The sequence below is a fragment of the Onychostoma macrolepis genome, chromosome 20, assembly GCF_012432095.1.
Source record: "Onychostoma macrolepis isolate SWU-2019 chromosome 20, ASM1243209v1, whole genome shotgun sequence".
NCBI classification, from domain to species: Eukaryota; Metazoa; Chordata; class Actinopteri; order Cypriniformes; family Cyprinidae; genus Onychostoma; species Onychostoma macrolepis.
Genome location: NC_081174.1, coordinates 1,666,557 through 1,690,187, shown reverse-complemented (window position 1 = coordinate 1,690,187; position 23,631 = coordinate 1,666,557). Strand labels below are relative to the sequence as shown.

Below are 23,631 nucleotides of genomic sequence, written 5' to 3'. Positions count from 1 at the left end.
TTGTTGTCTTTAGGCCTGTTTCTGGCTTCCTGAATTCCTTCAAAAGCTTAAGTGCGACGCATTCTGAAATCCTGTTGACATCAGGTATCTGGGCAGCCTGGCCATGGGGCATGAACAGTCTGTGAATAAAAGGATGCATTGATTGTATTATGTATGATGTTATTATTCCACAGTTCGTTATAGCTTTGTACTATTAACTATCAAGAAACTCTGATTAACGATTTAAGTAATAGCGCTAAGTTGGAACTGGTAGTTCACTATACCAATAACTACTATTTTTTTCATATATCCTGAGAACTCCTAAGAACTACATTATACAGGTTCATAATTAATGTGAATTATGCATAATGAATAATTAATTCTAAAATGAAGATCATGGTAACCCACTAGTATACCACTCAAGTATTACCAAATCCTTCTAAATGAACTACTAATTACTTGGATCAGTATTCTAAAGTGAAAATCATCATGACTTCCTAATATTGACTGATGTCATTGTGAGCTTTTGAGATATATGTAAGGTTTTGGATAGTAATGACTCAAGTGTTACTACATCCTACTGAAGAAACTACTAATTATTTGGATCAGTATTCTAAAGAGAAGATCACAGTAACCCACTAGTATACCACTCAAGTATTACCAAATCCTTCTAAATGAACTACTAATTACTTGGATCAGTATTCTAAAGTGAAAATCATCATGACTTCCTAATATTGACTGATGTCATTGTGAGCTTTTGAGATATATGTAAGGTTTTGGATAGTAATGACTCAAGTGTTACTACATCCTACTGAAGAAACTACTAATTATTTGGATCAGTATTCTAAAGAGAAGATCACAGTAACCCACTAGTAATGATTTAAGTGTTACCAAATCTAGCTAAATGAATTACTAACCAGGACCTTACAAAAACCTTAAAAGTTTACAATGACTTCAGTAATTACTAGGGAGTTATCACAATCTTCACTTTAGAATACTGATCCAAAAAATTACTAATTGCTTTAGAAGGCTGTAGTAACACCTGAATAATTACTATTCAATACTTTACAAAAAGCTTACAATGATTTCAGTCATTACTAGGGATCTTCACTTTAGAATACTGATCCAAATAATTAGTAATTCCTTCTGAAGAATTTGGTAATACTTGAGTCATTACTAGTGGGTTACCATGACCTTCACTTTAGAATGAATTATACATTATGTATTATTCATATTAATTAACAACCTGTAGTTCTTAGTAGTTCTTGGGAAGGTATGAAAAAAATAATAGCTACTGATTAGCTAATAGTGAACTACCACATTCGACTAAGCACTATTACTTAATAATTCATTAATAAGAGTTGCTTGTTAGTTACTAGTAGTTACTAGAGTGCTAATGTTGCATTACTCATGTGTTCTTGTGTAGTTATTCATTAATGATGGAACAGTATTCTAAAGTGTTACCCCCTTAAGTGCAAGAAAAATGCCTTGCCAGGTCCCTGGAGAGCTTCTCGGAAGCGTAGTGGCTCAGCCCCTGGTCAGCAAGCGACTGAGAGGTGAGTTAAATTGTAGTGCACCTGTGTTAAACTTGAGTCTTGTTTCATAACATTCCTATGCCATTTTAAATTAAGAATAATCAAGAAAATTGACATTACCAGAGATGAGATCAATGAATCATGACTGCTGGAACTGTTAAGGGTGTGTGCATCTAAATTGATGTCCGCTGCATCACATATAGTGACATCCAGACACTCATCCTCCTGAACTTCAACCTGTGTCTCTGGCGGAGTGATTTCACTGTGCTCCAGTGGAGAAAGCAGGTCTCCTCTGTCAGACTGCGCCAGCAAGTACTCCACAGCTATACGTTCATCTGCCATAAAGAGTCATTAAACATTTTGTAATAAGAGGAATATATATAAAAAGTGGGTGCACTTTTTAATGCTCGCGTGATAAGTGCATATGTGACTGATGTCAGTAGGCTATAATCGATTATGGCCTATTACTGCAACGATTAATTTCAACATCCCTAGCGTTCAGGCTGCATGCAATCTCACAGCGTTGCCTGGAATTACCATTGTAAGAGAATATACAAATGTTGAATCTTACCAGTGGGTTTCCCAGGGGGCATGAATTCTGGCAGGAGAGCTCATCCGAGGACTCTGTTGCTGAGGACGTTCATGTGGGACATTAAATGTACATCATAGATTTTAGTATGTGATGTACCACTCATGTCCACAGCCTGATGAGCCCGGTTGATGTTCCATCTCGATGTACCCTCAAGCATGTACATCTGAGTATGAAGAGCATTACATCTCCACCCTGAAAGACAAAATGTTTCACATGGTTAAAATACCATTATAAACCCCCGTCAGAACTACCAGGCCTAAGAAAAAGTTTCAACTGATAGGTAAACACTTATATAGTTGTGTAATATTTAAATTAATTTACTTCTGACCAAAATCTGTTCAAATTTTATGCCTTTAATTTTGTGACAATTTTTCCCCGTGATTTTAAAAATGGTATTTGATGTTTTCCTATGTATTGTTCGAAGTTAGAAATTCCAATATTGTGACAATACTACTTAAATATACACATCATATTGTCTTATAACTACAATTTACCAGGAATAAAAGTGCACTGGAGGCGATGAAAGCTTTCCAGAGAAGAGGACCCTCTGCCACACCTCAGTACATCCAGAACCTTGTCTCCCTTCTGTAACCCGGAGCCCAGTTTTGTGTAAAGCTGAACAGCGGGTGGATCTTAGATGCAGGGTAAATGCTTATGTTGCACCTCCCACACATGCGTCATGCTTTCTGGATTGATGAGGCGCAAACCAGTTGTGTCGGTCAGTTCCCACATGGAGTCCAGCAGTCCTTGAATCAAGGCACGAGTTTCTTCCACTCCCCGTGTCCTCCTCCTGCAGTGCTTGGCCAGTTCACTGGAGGTGATGCTTGAAAGGATTTGGGCCTCTGTTGTAATATGCCCCCCATGTTTTTTTAAAAGCATGCTCTTTTTTGCCCCTTTAAGACAAGCAATGTCATTCTTGTCCCATTCAAAGATACAGCTGGACAACTTGGAGCAGAAAGTGCCATACAGTGGATGGTGCTCCGTTGTAAGACCAGCAGTGATCCGTCGCATGAAGTGGAAGACATCAAGACGCACTGTGACCTTCCATGGTCGAAACCAGGTAAGAACTGGAGTCACACCTACACCAATGAGAAACAAGGAGAGAACTTATGCATTTTCTTAGATTTAAATTTTAATCATTAAACCAATATGCTAAGTGGTTTTAAATACATTTTTGTTTACTTAATTGCAAACAGTGAACGGGTTCTTATGCTACATTTCTATTTTAAATAGTTCTAAAAAGTCTCCTTAGGAGTGCTCTTAAGAAATATGAACAAACACCTGAACAAAAGTCATGTAAATTCACTTTACAAATTAGTGGGAACCATGCAGATCTGTGATTTATTCTCATTCAGAAACTTGCCTAAAATGCTTGCTAATATGAATTAGAAACGTATAAACAGCAAAAATGCACAAGCATTCATATTAGAAAAAGTTATAAAGCTACAAACCCGTCCCGCTGTAGCAGTCCCTGTCAACATAAATCTCAGCTGGCTCTGGCTCCCCAGCATCCTTGTATCGATTCACGATGCCCTGACACAAGTCATCCAGACCGGCTCCCTCACCTGTTGTTAGGACAAAGTTTAGGACTTGACCAAACTCATTGCCAGCGTTGGTCATCCAGGTAGCAGTGTCTGCAATGCCACCAGCAAGCTTTTTAGTGATCTATATACAGTGGGGCAAAAAAGTATTTAGTCAGCCACCAATTGTGCAAGTTCTCCCACTTAAAAAGATGAGAGAGGCCTGTAATTTTCATCATAGGTATACCTCAACTATGAGAGACAAAACGAGGGGGGAAAAATCCAGAAAATCACATTGTAGGATTTTTAAAGAATTTATTTGCAAATTATGGTGGAAAATAAGTATTTGGTCAATAACAAAATTTCATCTCAATACTTTGTTATATACCCTTTGTTGGAGGTGTGTTGCAGTGTGTTACTGATGGTAGCCTTTGTTACTTTGGTCCCAGCTCTCTGCAGGTCATTCACTAGGTCCCCCCGTGTGGTTCTGGGATTTTTGCTCACAGTTCTTGTGATCATTTTGACCCCACGGGGTGAGATCTTGCGTGGAGCCCCAGATCGAGGGAGATTATCAGTGGTCTTTTATGTCTTCCATTTTCTAATAATTGCTCCCACAGTTGATTTCTTCACACCAAGCTGCTTACCTATTGCAGATTCAGTTTTCCCAGCCTGGTGCAGGTCTACAATTTTGTTTCTGGTGTCCTTTGACAGCTCTTTGGTCTTGGCCATGGTGGAGTTTGGAGTAGAGGTCTGCGCGGGAAGTCCCGCTCCCGCGAGGTTATATCCCACACCCGCCCGCTCCCGCGATATATTTACTCTTTGTTCACCCACTGTCCAAAATTATAGGCTAAGCGGAATATAAACAAAACCGAGTTGAGCGTTCTTCAAGGACAGCGCATCCACACTTTGCTCCATCTTTATTCTGCTCTGTCACTCATCGACAACCTGCCTGTTCTGTCTGCGGGCCGTATATTCACTTGTAGGCTAGCATGCTCTGAGCATCCTTATGCATATGCTGCGCACAGACACTCGCAAATAAAACGAAGCACTGGTTCATACGTGCAGCGTGTGCATAACAGCCGCATGCAGGCTGTACCGGTGCTTGAATAAAGCGCAGATATGTTGTTCTGAAAAGACGTCGGGAACGGGATATTGTTAGACCGCCCGCTCCCGTTCAAATTGCACCAGAGTTACCGACCGCTACCGCGTTTTATTTGGGAATTTAATCCCGCGTCGCAAGAAATCTGGTCGGGACAGCCGCGGGAATGCAGACCTCTAGTTTGGAGTTGGACTGTTTGAGGTTGTGGACAGGTGTCTTTTATACTGATAACGAGTTCAAACAGATGCCATTAATACAGGTAACGAGTGGAGGACAGAGGAGCCTCTTAAAGAAGAAGTTACAGGTCTGTGAGAGCCAGAAATCTTGCTTGTTTGTAGGTGACCAAATACTTATTTTACCGAGGAATTTACCAATTAATTCTTTAAAAATCCTACAATGTGATTTTCTGGATTTTTTTTTTTTCTCATTTTGTCTCTCATAGTTGAGGTATACCTATGATGAAAATTACAGGCCTCTCTCATCTTTTTAAGTGGGAGAACTTGCACAATTGGTGGCTGACTAAATACTTTTTTGCCCCACTGTAAATACATAAACACATCAAGTATAATCACTGAAGATCAATATAAGTATACATGCATTTGGCTCATATATACACACACACACACTCTTACCTTTTTGGTAGAATCAAGCTTCAGGATGCTACCATATGTTGACGTAATGGCACCCTTTAAGTTTAGCTCATCAAGGTGACCCAGAATTATGTTGGCATGGGCGGTCTCAAACCACTGTGCCAGAGGTAGGGGGCAAAAAGGTGGTGGCTGCTCATAAACCACTTTCAGTTGGGTCAGGGAACATCTCTATAACATCTACATCTCTTAGTCATGTCTATAAATATAAAACAACAGGGTAAATATCAGACAACTTGAGACAGATACTAATTAAGTGAAATTTAAAAAAAATAAAAAAAGTACTATTTTTTAGCTAGAAGGGTGTTTTGACCCATGGATGCTTGTTTGATTATATACCTAGATGGTTGTATAGATAAATTGTGTAAATTATGTATATGTTTGTTAATTGACTACTGTACCAGACTTTTTTTTTTTAATTATATTAAATATAATGAATTCTAAGCTAAATTAAAATAAATAAATCCAAGACAGTAAAAAGTGCAACAGAATCTGTAAAAAGCATAGTAATTACATAAAAAGTATAACATAATATTACTTATTACTTAAGTTATTCGGCAGTATGGACATATACATCTTATTTTACATAACTTACCATTTCATTTCACTTAAGAGATAACCTGTTATCGCTAATACGAAAACTTTGACAAACTTTAAAGCGTATTTAACCATCTTGGCACTCAATCCTGCCATATGTTTATTCCAACTCAGCAGCTGATTTCACCAGAGGAGGAACCAAGTCATTCCTTTCAAGTCACAAGCAAGTCTCAAGTCAAATCCCAAGTTCTCAAAGAGTTAAAGTTAATGAGATAATTAAGTGTCTAATTAAATGATGATTGTGTATTAACACCTGCTGTTATTGAGAATTGCAGACGTTAATGTTTTATTGGATAAAATGATGCCACCATCATGGAGATCAGTGTTTGCTTTAGTTGGGCTCTTGACCCTTGACTTTCAGTCTTAGATATCTCTCTGTAGCAATGCATGTGGTGTTGTAAAGCAAAGAGCTCAGTGCTATGCAGTAAGCAGATGTTAACTGTTTTCATATAATAAGCTAGTCATCATGAGTTGGCCTGGTTACAATCCAAAAAAAAATAAATCCTTTATATGTTTAGGTTTTGCTTAATCAACCCTGTGAAACTACAGCATGCAAGCGAAGTGCTGCTCAAATAGTTGTAGTAAAATAATTTCAAATCTATATAACGCATATAAAAATTTGAGCTCTTGTACTATTTAGACACACACACACATCAAGAACCAGCATATGAATCTCAACAAAATGCTTCATGCTGCAATGCATGCTGGGTAACACCATAGTAAAAACTCCCATCATGAACTGCAGTATGAAAAATGTATCACTGTTGAGGATCATATGATAAGTGTGCATGTCTAAAAGCCTGAGCCTATACAGTTTTTTTCTTCAGTATTGAAGCATTATGGTGGTATTTGTTAGTAGGACTTTTTTTTTATTCCAGTTCATTGATGGCTGAACATCCATCAATAAACCAAAGAGAAACCACTTCATAATGTTCATTCAAATGATTTTTCATTTTCAGAAACCGAAAGCAAAAGTTAATCTGCTATTTCAAGGTTTGATTCAGCAACGTACAAATATTTGCAGTGAAACAATATTGCAATTGCTTAAAAACAAATTATGTTGAGTAACTAAAAGTCTAAAGAGCCCAATTAAAGTAAACACTGACCACAATTATGGTGGCATCGTGTGGTTGTTGTTTTTTTCAGTTGATTCCATCCAAGGCTGTGGCTGAAGTCATATGTTTTTGCGTTTCTCTTTTCTTCAGTGATGTTGCTTTCTTCAGTCACTTAATTATCTCATTATCTCTTTGAGGACAAGGGATTTGACTTGAGACTTGCTTGTGACTTGAAAGGAATGACTTGGTTCCTCCTCTGGTGAAATCAGCTGCCGAGTTGGAATAAACATATGGCAGGACTTTTACTTTCTGACCCCTGGACTTTACATCTCTGCCAACCGCTGGGTCAAAATAACCCAACTGCTGGGTTTGTCCCTTTTTAACCCAGCGCTGGGTTATATCTAACCCAGCATTTTTTAGAGTGTGGGTGTGGCCCATAATTGGCCTATATTTTGTGAATGCAAATCTTGGTACACAGTGACATTCTGGGGAAGCATACCAAATTTTATACATTTCTGTCAATAGGAATGATGATAATAGCGGTAGGGTACAACGGGGCTAAAGGCACACCTTAAGAAAAACTGTGCTATTCACTGCGCCTAAAATGTATAATTGCAGAAAAAAATATATACGTTTGTATTGAACATTAATGGAGTAACAGATTTTGTGTGAAAATAAATCATACAAGTCGTTTATTTTGTTTAAAACTCTTATAAATGTATGAGGTGGCAAATAATGTTGTTGTTTTTTTATAATATCTTAGTTAATACTTGTTCAAAACAATCACTTTAGCAAAGTTTGTACTATTTTCTGCTTGTTTTGAAAAAAAAATTAATAATAATTTTATTTAAATAAATATACTGTAATTAAAATGTTAATATAAACAAATATATATATATTTTTTAAATATAGAAACAAAATCATTTTAAAAAGTAAAGATTCTGAAAGCATTGAAGGAGATCCCATAATAATTGAATATAGATTTACAGTAGTAACAACAAATTATATTTTATTATATGATATGATTAATATCATGTTTTTAAATATGACGTTTTCATTCTAAACATAGTGATTATCTCTAATATGGACACCCAACATAATATATGATATTTACCATCTGAATCTAACCATGTCATGTCAACAAATGAAAAAGTCAGCCATCTATTAATTATCATGTTAATTACTGAGCGCCTTTAGCCCCAACAGCAGGGGCACTTTTTACCCCAAATAGCATACTTTTACATATTATTTCGTTATTTCAAAACTGTTGCTTTAATTATCTTTAAAAAATAAAAAAAAAATAAAAAATGAAAATCGTTAAGAAGACCTCTGTCTCAAAATACATGCATTAATTTTAGCGATTCTTATTTGCTGTTTAAATCTAAAACATTTTTAAAATCATAAAATATTAGATCAAGTAAGCACAGAATCAACTTTGCGCTGCTGCCCGCGATAGCTTCAAGGATCAGAGAAATTTGCACATGCTTGAAAAGCAGATGTTATGGAAAGTGCTATGCCACGTTTTTGTGCCATCTAGTGGTTTGGAGGAAAATAATATCAAAGGCGCCTTTTACCCCGGGTAAAATAATTGATCTTCAAAAGAATTATAGATAATTAAATGAATGATATAAAACATATTTAATTTATTGTATGTTTTATTGCTGTATTGTTGTCCAATTAAAACAAAAAAGACAAGAATACATAGAACAAGGCCTACTTCTATAAAGAGACATTTTTAGACTCATATTTGACAAGAGTGTCACCAGAGCCATTGGTTCTTGGACCCCAATAATCTGCTTGCGGCTATATTTCACTGTATATTTCATTTTACTCAAGAAGATATAGGCCCGGAATATGTAAGTCAATGGTGTTTGGGTTGAGCCACACAGCGCCGCCTGCAGGGATGAACTAGCTTCGCAGCATAATACTGCATTAGCTGCTGCACTCGTTTCAGTTCAGTTGGCCGTGAAAACGACAGGTGCAGGTGCTTCGTGCTGTGCTTCTAAAATGCGCAAAACGGTGATTCTTTTTATCGTAAACTAATACTTTGAATCTCGAATGTGATGTGAGAAAAAAGATTTCCACTGTTTCCATCTTAGCAAATGAGCGTTTACAGTATCATTATGTCTCCTGCGGCGCATCATATCCAGCGAGCGCTCATCTGTTCTCTTCTTCTCTGTATGACGACGACGGTCATAACGCGCTCCTCTTCAACATCCGATCTCAAATCCAAAATATCTGGCGTGGAAGAACTGCTGGAGGAGTTCCGTAAGCAGCTACAGCAGGATGAGTCGGACTCGAGGGAGGATGAGGAGGATGGAGACCGCTGTATCAGTGGCTTCAAGGCGGTGGAGGAGCGCATCATCCGCGCCAGCGCGTCCATCGAGCAGGGCGCTGCGTTCTTGTCCGCTCCGCAGAGGGTGTTCAGCTGGAGGGACTGCGCGCACGCCTGCTGCTCTCACCCGCACTGCACAGCCGCCATCATCCAGGAGGACCTCAAGCAGCCCGATGACAGTTTGCGCTGTTATCTGTTCAACTGCACGTACAGGGGCAGGAACGTGTGCTCGTTTTCCTTTCAGCCTGGATTCAGTACCTATAGTCGGGGGGACAACAGCTCTAGACCCCATGAGCCCAGCCTTGGTTCTGCTGCCACTGACAGCCCAAGCACTTCAGCCGGGAGACCTTCATATGGAATCGATGAGGGTGGGTTTCTCCGATTGCAGTAATCACGGGCCGCGTAGGCTCCTGAATGGGTCGGGCTAAGAAAGACGAAAATTTTGTTTTGTTGTTGTTTTGTATCGATTGATCAACTTATTGATCATGAGCCCAACATTCAATCTACCTGAGGGAAGACGTCTTTCACTATTGTAATTAAATGTTGTGTTAAATGGAGCGAGAAAGAAAAAAATATATATATTTTTAAAATTAACTTCTAGCGTATTCTTAAACTTGGACCTCATTACTGAAGTACAATTTCAAGCAGGAGAAACAGCCCACACTCTCTAAGTTTATTTTAATTGAAAATATGCATTTTCATTCATTCATAGGCTATGGTTGCCATAAAAGTTTAGTTCAAAAATGTAAGTGCCATTGTTTAAAAAATGCTTTATTGACTGACGTTTCATAGACGTTCAGTTGTTATGCTTTCAAATTTCAAATTTCTCCTAAATTACTCACAATTATTTATAAGTGATTAATAATACCGTATTGACCCGAATATAAGACTTAAGTTTTTTTCTTGGAACTACATCTGAAAAAATGCAGTAGTCTTATATTCAGGGTCTAGACTTTGACATGTCAATAATACACCCGCAACAATAGGTGGCGCCAAATACACATAAAACGAGTGTGCCAAGAAATATGTAATGTAATGTGTGTTGTAATAATGTTAGAAGATCGCGAGTGAAAACAAAAGAAAAAGAAAAGCTCACAGCGGCATGAGTTGTGACTGTCATGTTAGACAATGTAGACGTCAAATAGACGTCTCTGAGATGTACATGTGCTATCAGGGTTGGCACACTAGTTTTATGTGTATTTGGCGCCACCTATTGTTGCGGGTGTATTATTGACATGTCAAAGTCTAGACCCTGAATATAAGACTACTGCATTTTTTCAGATTTAGTTCCAAGAAAAAAACTTAGTCTTATATTCGGGTCAATACGGTATTATTAATCACTTATAAATTATTGACATTAGGGATGCACAATATTGGATTTTTGCCGATATCCGATATGACAATATTTTTCAACTCATTTAAGTCGATACCGATACCGATATGTTTCCTTTTGTTTGGAAACAACACCAAGTCTCTCCTGTGCAGAAATTATAAGCAAAATATTTTTAATTTTGGTTAGTTTTTAACAAGAACTTATTTGTTAGAATTAAATAAACAATAATGAAGGTTTTATTGACAGTACATTGAAGCTTTGAAAATAACTATAAATAAACTATATATCAATTACAAAATATGTTCAAATAGAAGAGAGTTATTTGAAATGAGAATAATATTTCACAATATTACTGTTCTTACTGTATAGATGCAGGCAGCTTTAGTGAGCACATTCTTACAGACACCAAACGTTTGAATGGTAGTGTACAATTAAAAGTAGTCAATAGAAGTTGACTAGTGTTACAAATAGGAAATCATATTTGCACTGTTTCTGAAGTGCACAGGAAAAAAAACTTTGAAGTGATAGCTCACCCAAAAATCTAATATTTGTCATCATTTACTCAACCTGTATGAATAAAACAGTTGCTGGTAGACATTGACTTGCATAGGTTTTTTTTTTTTTCACACTGGCATCTGATTGGTTACCAACATTCTTTAATATATATTCTTTTGTGTTCAACAGAAGAAATAAAGTCATACAGGTTTGGAACAACTTAAGGGTGAATAAATGATGACAGAATTTTATTATTATTATTATTTTTATTATTATTATTATTTTTTATTTTTATTTTTTTTGGTGAACTCAATCCAAGCAGCTGAGTCCTTAGCCATCTTCAAGAAACGGCTAAAAACACATCTCTTCCATCTTTATTTGACCCTCTAACTCTAGCACTCTCTATTCTAATTCTATTTTATCTATCTGTTTTCTTTGTATCTATTAGTCTTCTTTGTATCTATCTGACCCTCTAACACTAGCTCTTTTTTCCCTATTCTACTTGTTTTCTTTCATTAAAAAAACAACAAACAAACAAAACCTTGCTACGTGTACTGCGTTAGGATAACTGAGACCTGTCATAGCGCTTGCATATTGTTGCTCTTTTGTTGGTTTTGATTGCTTCCATTGTCCTCATTTGTAAGTAGCTTTGTATAAAAGCGTCTGCTAAATGTAAATGTAATGTAATGAACTACCGTTAAGTTATACTGGAGCTCAAGAAACTCCACTTCCTGCTCTGCATCTACTCTTTCTGGGTGCATGAGTTCACTCTATTGTAAATAAAACAAAAAGGCATTAAATTTAAAGTTTGTGTTGTCACAAAAATGTTGAACTTGACTTTTTGCGTGTTTGGGTTTCACAGGTTTGGATGAGCCGCCTCGTAGTGATGCAGGCCAGGACTTGGTGGTTCAGCTGCCAACAGACTGGGCAGTGCTAGACGGCAGGGACAGCACTGATGATCATGACATCATACATTATGAATGGGCTCTTGTGAAAGGAGATCCCTCTGTTAAAATGAAGGTAAACCTTTCATAGTCAGTCATCTCTCATAGTTTAACACTGTGACATTGCTTTGTTTGAGCAACCTGAACAGCTGGACAAAGTAGCATTGGCTCAACCAACAGAAGACTGGGGAGTGTTTGAACAAACGTTTTGAATTCAGTGAGGATTGCTGTACTTTTGGTTTTTGTAATATTTGGTGTTTAATTTCGATCATGACATCTGGTCATTTTGATCTCGGCTCAACTTGTTTGTGTCACCTGGAAACTGCCAAACCTGACATCCAATCTCTTTATTGCTGCAAAGTGCTTTCTTTTTGATCACCTTTTAAGCAATCGCAGTGTCATGTGGCAAAACTTAAACACTTTCATTAAATAAAACAGCTGTCTATTGCAAGCATTTGTGCTGACCTGAAGGCCATTGCAAGCTATCCAATTAGGCTGTTAAATTTATTCATTGTATGTTTGTGTCAGTTACATTGCAATGCACTTCTGCAGAGACTGCGAAATATACAGTGGGGAATTTTTTTTTATTTGATCCCCTGCTGATTTTGTACGTTTGCCCACTGACAAAGAAATGATCAGTCTATAGTTTTAATGGTAGGTTTATTTGAACAGTGAGAGACAGAATAACAACAAAAAACCAGAGAATCCAGAGAAACACATTTTAAAAAAGTTATAAATTGATTTGCATTTTAATGAGTCAAATAAGTATTTCACCCCTTCGCAAAACATGACTTACAGTATCTCACAGAAGTGAGTACACCCCTCACATTTTTGTAAATATTTTATTATATCTTTTCATGTGACAACACTGAAGAAATGACACTTTGCTACAATGTAAAGTAGTGAGTGTACAGCTTGTATAACAGTCAGGGGCGTAAATTTCGTCTAACAGTAGGGGGGGACAATAAACATAAAATTTCTCAAGATAAATTTTTGAAGGGGACACAAATAATACAGCCAAAATTGTACTTGTAAGGATAGCTATGCATACACAGCATGTGTACATAGCATGGACCGTGTTTAAATATGAGTTCGGTTCATATGGTTCACCACAAGGTCATATTATAATTATTATTTTGCGTCATCCATAGTATTTTAGGTTTTGTCTGAAACCGAGTACGTCTCTTTAGATATTCAACCGCATTAAGCCCACTGATCTGCCACTTAACATCATATTGAGCAAAACCCAACGGTAGGTCTACAATATTAGCCTAATATCAGTTCACACACAGGCTTATCGCCGTGTTAGTTGTAGTGGGTGACAAGCTATGGTATTAAGCTTGTTAACCTTATAATCGCTCATAGAAAATACATGGGATATCATAATTTTTTGTCATGACTAATTTATTAATGATCCAGCATCATCTGTATTAAAGAGAAAGAATCATTTCACCCGATGTTTAAAGAAAATAAAATAGCCATGGCAGCCTAAGTTACTTACACATAACTAACTGTTACTGAGGAGCTTGCTCTCTCTCACCGGTGTGTATCGGTAAAAGAGGAAAAGCAGGCAGTGGACCAAACCACTGTGAGGTAAGAGAGGGGGGAATCAAAACATTTCTGAACTTTTTGCGTTTATTTTGTTTTACTACTCATGCAATTATTTTAAGCATATGTCCATTATATTATTTTTAATACACAAAGTTGCTTGTAATTATATTTTTAGGGGGGGCAACCCTCAGATAGGGGAGGTCCTGTCCCCCCCGGGATTTACGCCTATGATAACAGTGTAAATTTGCTGTCCCCTCAAAATAACTCAACACACAGCCATTAATGTCTAAACCGCTGGCCACAAAAGTGAGTACACCCTTAAATGAAAATGTCCAAATCAGGCCCAATTAGCCATTTTCTCTCCCCGATGTCATGTGACTCATTAGTGTTACAAGATCTCAGGTGTGAATGGGGAGCAGATGTGTTAAATTTGGTGTTATCACTCTCACTCTCTCATACTGGTCACTGGTCGTTCAACATGGCACCTCATGGCAAAGAACTCTCTGAGGATCTGAAAAAAAGAATTGTTGCTCTACATAAAGATGGCGTAGGCTATAAGAAGATTTCCAAGACCCTGAAACTGAGCTGCAGCAGGGTGGCCAAGACCATACAGCGGTTTAACAGGACAGGTTCCACTCAGAACAGGCCTCACCATGGCCGACCAAAGAAGTTGAGTGCACGTGCTCAGCGTCATATCCAGAGGTTGTGTTTGGGAAATAGACGTATGAGTGCTGCCAGCATTGCTGCAGAGGTTGAAGGGGCGGGGGGTCAGCCTGTCAGTGCTCAGACCATACGCCGCACACTGCATCAGTATTCCAACATGATAACGACGCCAAACACACCTCCGACCACTGCCTTGCTAAAGAAGCTGAGGGTAAAGGTGATGGACTGGCCAAGTATGTCTCCAGACGTAAACCCTATTGAGCATCTGTGGAGCATCCTCAAACGGAAGATGGAGGAGCGCAAGGTCTCTAACATCCACCAGCTCCGTGATGTCGTCATGGAGGAGTGGAAGAGGACTCCAGTGGCAACCTGTGAAGCTCTGGTGAACTCCATGCCCAAGAGGGTTAAGGCAGTGCTGGAAAATAATGGTGGCCACACAAAATATTGACACTTTGGGCCCAATTTGGACATTTTCACTTAGGGGTGTACTCATTTTTGTGGCCAGCGGTTGAGACATTAATGGCTGTGTGTTGAGTTATTTTGAGGGGACAGCAAATTTACACTGTTATACAAGCTGTACACTCACTACTTTACATTGTGGCAAAGTGTCATTTCTTCAGTGTTGTCACATGAAAAGATATAATAAAATATTTACAAAAATGTGAGGGGTGTACTCACTTCTGTGAGATACTGTAGTACTTGGTCGCAAAACCCTTGTTGGCAATCACAGAGGTCAGACTTTTCTTGTAGTTGACCACCAGGTTTGCACACATCTCAGGAGGGATTTTGCCCCACTCCTCTTTGCAGATCCTCTACAAGTCATTAAAGTTTCGAGGCTGATGTTTGGAAACTCGAACCTTCAGCTCCCTCCACAGATTTTCTGTAGGATTAAGGTCTGGAGACTTGCTAGGCCACTCCAGGACCTTAATGTGCTTCTTCTTGAGACACTGCTTTGTTACCTTGGCCATGTGTTTTGGGTCATTGTCATGCTGGAATACCCATCCACAACCCATTTTCAATGCCCTGGCTGGCTTCAATGCCCTGGCTCTGACGGTACATGGCCCCATCTATCGTCCCTTTGATGCGGTGCCCCAAAGCATAATGTTTCCACCTCCATGTTTGACGGTGGGGAATGGGGATGATGTTCTTGGGGTCATAGGCAGCATTCCTCCTCCTCCAAACACGGCGAGTTGAGTTGATGCCAAAGAGCTGGATTTTGGTCTGATCTGACCACAACACTTTCACCCAGTTCTCCTCTGAATCATTGGCAAACTTCAGACGGGCTGTACATGTGTTTTTTTGAGCAGGGGAACCTTGCGGGCGCTGCAGGATTTCAGTCCTTCACAGCGTAGTGTGTTACTAGTTGTTTTCTTGGTGACTATGGTCCCAGCTGCCTTGAGATGACAAGATCCTCCCGTGTAGTTCTGGGCTGATTCCTCACTGTTCTCATGATCATTGAAACTCCACGAGGTGAGATCTTGCATGGAGCCCCAGTCCGAGGGAGATTGACAGTTATTTTGTGTTTCTTCCATTTGCGAATAATCATTTACACCAACTGTTGTCACCTTCTCACCGAGCTGCTTGGCGATGGTCTTGTAGCCCATTCCAGCCTTGTGTAGGTCTACAGTCTTGTCCCTGACATCCTTGGACAGCTCTTCGGTCTTGGCCATGGTGGAGAGTTTGGAATCTGATTGATTGCTTCTGTGGACAGAAGTCTTTTATACAGGTAACAAACTGAGATTACTCACTTTAAGAGAGTGCTCCTAATCTCAGCTCCTTACCTGTATAAAAGACACCTGAGAGCCAGAAATCTTGCTGATTGATAGGGGATCAAATACTTATTTGACTCATTAAAATGAAAATCAATTTATAACTTTTTTGAAATGCGTTTTTCTGGATTTGTTTTTTTGTTTTTGTTTCGTTTATTTGGTTTTTTTTTTTGTTATTCTGTCTCTCACTGTTCAAATAAACCTACCATTAAAATTGTAGACTGATCATTTCTTTGTCAGTGGGCAAATGTACAAAATCAGCAGGGGATCAAATATATATATATATATATATATTTTTTTTTTTTTTTTAAATAATTTACCATATGTAGCATTTTTTTCCAGTTTTGTTCATTGTAATGAATAATATCTGTGATCCGTCTTCTGTGTGATATTGAAGTCAAGTTTAGGCAAGATATATACAAAACTCATGTTACTGTCCACATAAAATAATGGCAGGAAAACCATTTCAGAAATTGTCTAAAGTAAGTGAGCTATAATCATTTTGCATGTGAGAAAATTATTTGTATATTCCAGTAGCTTTGAGTGGACCAGCTGCAATTATTTACAGAGACTTGGGTCAGAGAGACATATTATTAAGTAATATGTGAAGTTCACTGGTCTTGATTATGTTGTGTGATTTCTGCAGGTGACTCACCCAGGCCTGCTGAAACTCAGTGGTCTTAGAGAAGGAATTTATACCTTTGAGCTGACCGTCACCGACACGGCGGGACAGAAGAGATCTGACAATGTGTCTGTCAGTGTGCTCGCCCCTGCACCAAACGCAGAAGGTCAGAAATGATTTGTCTCTAAATCTTCCTTGTCTATTTTAAAACAGTTACATGTAAACATGGATGATTAGTGTTTTAATTGTGTGTGTGTGTGTGTGTGTGTGTGTGTGTTGCATGTTAGGAATGTGAAAAACTACATATTTTCAAAATCAACTAGCTGGTGGGTTGTCTGAATGACTGCTTGATGTCAAGTATATTTAGGCTGGTTTAGGACCATGCTGACTGGACATTGATTAGATGTGTTTTTAGAGCTGTTCATTTAGAAACATAATTGAACAGAGCAGAGCACAGGGGTCCTAAGAGTTTTTATTTTTAACCTCAAATTAAACAGCATTCAAAGTGTCTTTAACACTGTTCTTTACTGCTGTACTTTGTTTTATATCAAGTGTCTTGAGTTTTTTAATGTATTGTTAGTAGTATTTTCTGATGTTCTGTCTGTTTTGTGCAGATTACTTCCTGACCTTTTAATTACCCTGTATAGGGGACTAATAAACTAAACTTCAGCCTGAATCTATATGAATGTGACACAGCGGTGTGTGTGTTTTTCTGAAGTGTGTACAGGTCACTGTTCTCGGTATCAGTTCATGTGTGATGATGGCTGCTGTATAGACATTGGTTATGCCTGCGATGGAAAGCAACACTGCCCTGACCGATCAGATGAAGATTTCTGCCAAAATTGTAAGCCTAGACCACCAAGCCACTTTCCTACCATCTTCTCAAAAGCCTTTTCAGAATCTTAATTATTTAAAGATGGATAAAAATTGTTGGGTCTCTTTTATAGTTGATAGTGGTCATAAGTCCAACCCCCCCTCTAAACATGGACCAGATATACAAACTGAAGCAGAAGCCCAGACGCCCACAGAAATACACCTCAATGACAGCCCTAAACCTGAACAACATCAACATTATGACTTCAGTTCGCAAGGTAAGACATAAGATACGTCATTCAAAGACACATTTAAAGGAATAGCTCATCAAAAGTAAAATTAATTTTGTCATTATTTACTCAATCTCATGTTGTTCCTTTAAATGTTTTGAAGAATGTTTATGCAGACACTACTGAAGACACAGCACACTGACTACTCAAAAACATTGCAGATGTTGCTTTAATCATGAATTCACAAAATTCCTCCACTGCTTCCTTTCTCTTCGGGCAGCTTTTTTTAACAAAGCCTCTCTATGTCTAGAGTCTAGACATTTGATACTGTGAGAGCAAATGTCTCTCTCTCTCTTTGTGCCAGATCCCTGTGCAGCGCCCCCAGTGGTCGGTCCATGTAAAGGCATTTTCCCACGCTGGTATTACGATTCTAATACAGGAGACTGCCAACACTTCCAGTATGGTGGCTGCAAAGGAAACCACAACAACTTCCTCCAGAAGTCTGATTGCGTAAATGAGTGCATTCAGAAACCATGTGAGACTTAATTGATTTAGCTGATTTTTGAATGTATAAATGACATTGCAGTTATTCAGTTGAGAATTCTGTGATTCTAACAATTGTTCTGGTGCCATCTTTCAGCAGTAACAAAACATCAGGGCACTGCAACTCCATTACCCAGTGTGAAAACATACACACGTATGTACAACAATATTAGTTAAGGGTTATAGAATATTCTGTTTTCTTTATGCCAAGGGTGTCCAATCCTGCTCTTAGAGGGCCAATGTCCTGCAAAGTTTTGCTCAAACCAGCTCCAACACACTTGCCTGGAAGTTTCTATTGAGTCTGAAGGCCTTGATTAGCTGGTTCAGGTGCGTTTAATTAGGGTTGTAGCTAAACTCTGCAGGACAGTGGTCCTCCAGGAACAGGTCTAGACATCCTTGCTCTATGTGTATGTGTGTGTGTGTGTGTGTGTGTGTGTATAAGTTTGCTCTCTGCATGTATATCATCACTTTAATGTTGCTTTCACCTGCTAGAAATTTCCTATTTCCCACTTATGAAGTCGTGATTACGAGCTTGTCGCATTCAAGTGCTTTGTTGTGGGAAAAATAAAATGTAGCATCCCATTGGTTGACAATCATATAAAAAAATCACCAGGCTAGATTGTCAGCTTGCTGATTATTTTGGAATTTCGGTCAAATATAAGCGTATTTCACTGTTTATAAAACATAAAATATGCTTCAAATGATTGTTCATCTATAGTCTATAAATACACTACTTTGGCGCCAAGACAAAGTGATGTAGTTGTGGAAAACACTAATAAAGAAAAGCATTGACAGCCAGTGTTGGGGGTAACGCATTCCAAGTAATGTGTGTTACCTGCTGAGAGAAACTGAGAGTAAGATGTTACTGTAGTTCTAGAATAAATGTGAACATGCATTAATTCATCTCACTTGCAAAAACACAACAACAACAAAACAGATTCAGTATTCCTCAAGATGAATAAAAACCATGAAATGCAACTCAGAATATGATTCAAACCTGTAATAATTAAATGTTAAATAACACAAATGTCCTTTATGTATTTAATTCCATTTTATTAACCAATGTCTTTGTTGCTGACCTTCGAATTTTCCTTTCAGCCTGAGGCTTATTCATTTCACTTTTGGTGTGAAAGGGCTTTTACGATTGCCAAAAATATATTTTTTTATATTAAAAACCGCATTAGTGCTTGAGCTCTTTAAAGTAGAATAGATTCTGATTGGCTGTCGTTCAACAGCTTAAAAACTTGTTATGAAGGTGATTCCAGCAATATTGTTCCTCTGTTACGTTATAGTTGTGGTATGGACACTGCTGTTCTTGTCCTTGCTGTGAATGGGCCTTTAGACTCTTTGATGTCTTTGTGTTAAATGTGCTCTTGATCAAATTTAATGCCTGCAGCATGTAATATTAAAAAGAACAGTTTTTTATTTTATTTTTATTTTTTGTGCAGCTCCCATTGCTTCTGTCCATAAGGAAAAACTACAAAACACTCTCACAGAGTCTCGGAATTCACTGCCGTCGTCTAAAACACATCGTGTACTGGAAGGACACCCACCCCCTGAATCAGGTCTGTTTTATCTTCCGAGTAACATACAGCACTAAATACATGTCATTTGTACTTTTGTGTCTGTTTTTCAAATTCTTCAAGTGTCACTCTGTGTATGTGTGTGAAGGTGCGATCTTACCCCTGGCTTTGGGTCTGATCATCAGCATTCTGCTCTTACTGATGGTGGGCTGCAGGCTCTGGCTTGTACGTCGCAGACTGAAGAAAGCTTTGCCTCTCACCACAGAAGAGTCTGATTACCTCATCAATGGCATGTATCTGTAGCAGAACAGCCACCTGCCAATCAACCCTCCAATCTGCTGCACCATTCGTGTGACTGTGTGTGTAGAGGACACATAAGTTGGTAAAAGAATCTAATGCACAGCTAGTCAACCCTGCTCCTGGGGCCAGGTGCACCAGCTATATGTAAGTTACAGCATAGTTGTGAAATAAAGGAGCACTAAATTGCACCATTAAAATTGACTTTACAGATAAAATAAATATTTTCTCTAAAAAAAGAATAATGTATTGAATAAAACGGCTGATTGATTTAATTGTATCAGTAAGCTAATGTTTTACCCAGCAGACTTCAATGCTTAATACATATAATGCATTTAGAAAGAGAGAACATTATGTGCATAAATGAGTTTGAAGCTCTTCAACATGAACCCAGATCTAAACAGCGCACATCTCAGTGTGCATCCCAGTGTGAATCAAATGGAATCAATCATAATAAATACTTTTTTTTTTTTTGTAATAGTATTTATTTATTGCTTCATTTCAAATACAGCTTATGAATGTTATTTACATATGAAAACACCTGTTATGTTTATTTTCTGTCTCATATTTCAGTGTCCTTTTTAACATTAGTTACGTGAAGTAAAAGAAGTTAGAATCAAGCCAATTCACAGCATTCCAACACAATTCTGTTCACAAATTTGAAGGCTACTATTGGATTGATGGTAAACATCAAGCGACTACACGTTACTTTACAGAGAGCTTACAACCTACTAGCTACATTCTGCCTTAAAAACAATTGGTGCAACCAGATTAAGTACAAAGTTACAAACTAGTTAGTAATTAATAAGACCCAAGTGTGGACTTTATGTTCCACTTTATGTAAGAACTTACAAATGGCTGGTACAACCCTATAGAGCTACCATCCTCCAATGCTAATCAAACATACCTGGACCACCTAACCAGGGTGCTCAGAATTACTTAAAAATTACAGACGGGGTGCAGGGTTGGAACTTAACTCTGCAGGAAGGTATTGTAGTTCTCCAAAAGCAGGGTTGACTATTACTGATCTATTGATTGATGGTAAGTGTTCATGCCATTAATATCCTCTCTAGTGCAAAATGACACAACTATCTCTCCTATATAGTATGCCAAATTAAGTGAATATCAAATCATGCTATCCGGAAAATAACATTTCAAACATGTGAATGGACACTATTTTTGAGAAAATTGCATCTGTGAGTCATTTTGGTAGCAATTATGCTGATGTGTGTGACTGCAACAAAGGTTCCTGTGGTATAAAGATGCAGTTGTATGATTTGATAATATGTCTAAATATTGGCATACTGGCTTAATGCATACTTAAGAGTATATACTTGTTTTTTGAAGTGATTGAATTTGGATTCAGCTTTATTTTTTTAATGAAACGTGAAATACCACAAGCTTGCCTGATATTTTTTGACCTGGGAATTTGACCCTTTAATGAGAGTATTTTTCTGTTTATTTTAGGAGAATTTCTGAAAAAATGTGCTTAGCCTTAATAGGATAAACATTTAAACCATTTTGTTTCTGTATCCTTAAATGATTATATGCTTGACAGTACAACTGAGTTCATTGTGTTCATTAATAATCTCAATCCAGGGAAAACAGCTTTAGTTAATGTAATTATTGGTGCCATCTTAAAAGTTCTAGATTACAACTTTAGAATTATATATATATATATATATATATATATATATATATATATATATATTGGCCCTGACAAAATTTCTTGATTTAAAAAAAATAATAATTATACATATATATATATATATTGCCTTATTTCCTAGAATATCTGGTTAGGGAAATGTTTTCAATGTGGTTTAATGGCTTACTGTTATATTAAATACTAGTCTGTATAATCAGTGTAATTGTGCAAAAATGTTTTGAAACCTTATAATATATATGATTGTAAAATATCAAATTTAATAATCTTGGAGAAATACATTTAAAAAACCCATTAAATGTGGACCAGCTATATGAGTATCCAGAGTGTTTTATGAATGTCACATGCATACTTAATTGTGCACTCACAAATGTGTATGAAAAGCCAAAATTCTTTAAAAAGTTTTATGGTGTAACAAAAATCAGCTTATCATGGTATGAAACAACAAACAGCGTGGCGATGGCAAACACTCTGTCTACTCAGGTCACACCCTAGATGAGAAAGCGGTCAGAGCACAGCACAGCCACTTCTGCTCAGACCAATTCTTATCCCCAGGCCCTAAATAAGGCTGCATACTGTCTCTAGCCTTTTTCATATTTCTGGATCACTAGGTGGCGCCATGCTAAATCTGTCCAGGTATCCTCAGAGTGTGATGGTTCTGACAAGCTTTCTTTCAATTGGTCAGAAAGATAAAGCCTCGTGTCCACTTGTCTACTTTGGTGTGCCTGTCATTAGATAATAAATTAGATAAAATTACATGGGAACGATTTGGTCTTTGAACAACTTTTGGCCAGCATGATCTAGTAATAAGGTAGCTAAATTCTGTGAAGATCCAATGAATCATCTAGCACAAATTTTAAAAGTAGATTTTCAAAATTGAATCCATTTTGTGCATTTCAATATTGTTTCTAGGTCTTACAGTACAGTAGTTATTAGCATAAACATAAGTGAAAGTTTGAGCTATTGCTGTTTGAGAGACAGACTTCACATTTGTAATGGTAAATGTTCAAACTGTCTTCTGTGTGCCAAATTTCATAACTATTCTGTGTACAGTTCTATGCCATAAACATAACAAAATGTTCATTTGCGTTAAATTTTTTAAAAAGTTATAGATTTTAGGGTTCTTGGATTACAAATAAAGACACCAATAAATGGGACTAGATTTTCAAGCTGCTGCATGTTCAACAAATGCGGCTTATTTTTAAAACACATCAAAGCAACAAAATAGTGCATTACAATAATTAAGTTTTAGTGAAAGCTAGGATTTCCCCGAGATTTTACTGAAACATATTTAGAAATGAAAGCGCAACCTAGCACATCACCAGAATTACTAAGAAATTAGTAATATTTCTCTTTTATTGTTCATGGTTTTTGAAGATGAACATTTATTGGCATGTGATCCGACTAGCTTCTACCTAGAGATTTCACACCACAATATAATCTGATTGTGCACAACCTTTTGAAGCCAACAAAAAAATACAAAGGAATTGTTTTCTCCTCTTTATAATGGATGATAAACTTATGTAATTTGTTATTCTATGTCCAATTAAATGTTCAGTTGCTTTTCATTTGCACTGAACAATTTGTTTCTGACTCAGTGTGAACAGTTGAGAACCACCGAAAAGAAGCATGTACAAGGTGAATAAAGGACCAGTTTTGTGGCACTCTAGCATTTATCTGTGTTTGATCTGACAGATTCTGTTAAAGATATACAGAGAAGCAATTTGGTTGATTTTGTCATCAAAATTCTACTTCTCTATAGTTCAAACTGTGTGTAGGGTCAGAGACTGTGAGATTGTGTGAAAGAAGAGACCAGTGAATGAACA

The 23,631-nt window shown here is 37.5% G+C and overlaps 1 protein-coding gene and 1 long non-coding RNA gene across 3 annotated transcripts; one reads left to right on the top strand and one right to left on the bottom strand.

The window, feature by feature from the left end:
• Positions 1-1,405: 1,405 nt before the first annotated feature.
• LOC131527113 (uncharacterized) lies at positions 1,406-5,460 on the bottom strand. 2 transcript variants are annotated; one of them, XR_009267602.1, is made up of 5 exons: positions 5,358-5,460; positions 3,558-3,671; positions 2,601-3,185; positions 2,086-2,298; positions 1,406-1,849 (listed from the first exon to the last, which is right to left on the bottom strand). It is a non-coding gene; the product is annotated as an uncharacterized LOC131527113 (long non-coding RNA). The 2 variants fall into 2 exon arrangements; XR_009267603.1 differs by lacking the exon at positions 5,358-5,460 and adding an exon at positions 4,015-4,220 and having other exon boundaries at positions 3,558-3,771.
• A 3,293-nt stretch (positions 5,461-8,753) lies between these two features.
• Positions 8,754-23,502, top strand: lrp11 (low density lipoprotein receptor-related protein 11). Its single transcript, XM_058755971.1, has 9 exons — positions 8,754-9,727; positions 12,050-12,207; positions 16,761-16,902; positions 17,455-17,580; positions 17,684-17,827; positions 18,144-18,314; positions 18,420-18,476; positions 19,771-19,887; positions 19,994-23,502. Exons 1-9 carry the CDS (start codon positions 9,127-9,129, stop codon positions 20,146-20,148), a joined length of 1,671 nt encoding a protein of 556 aa, XP_058611954.1. The 5' UTR covers positions 8,754-9,126; the 3' UTR covers positions 20,149-23,502.
• The last annotated feature ends 129 nt before the right edge of the window (positions 23,503-23,631 follow it).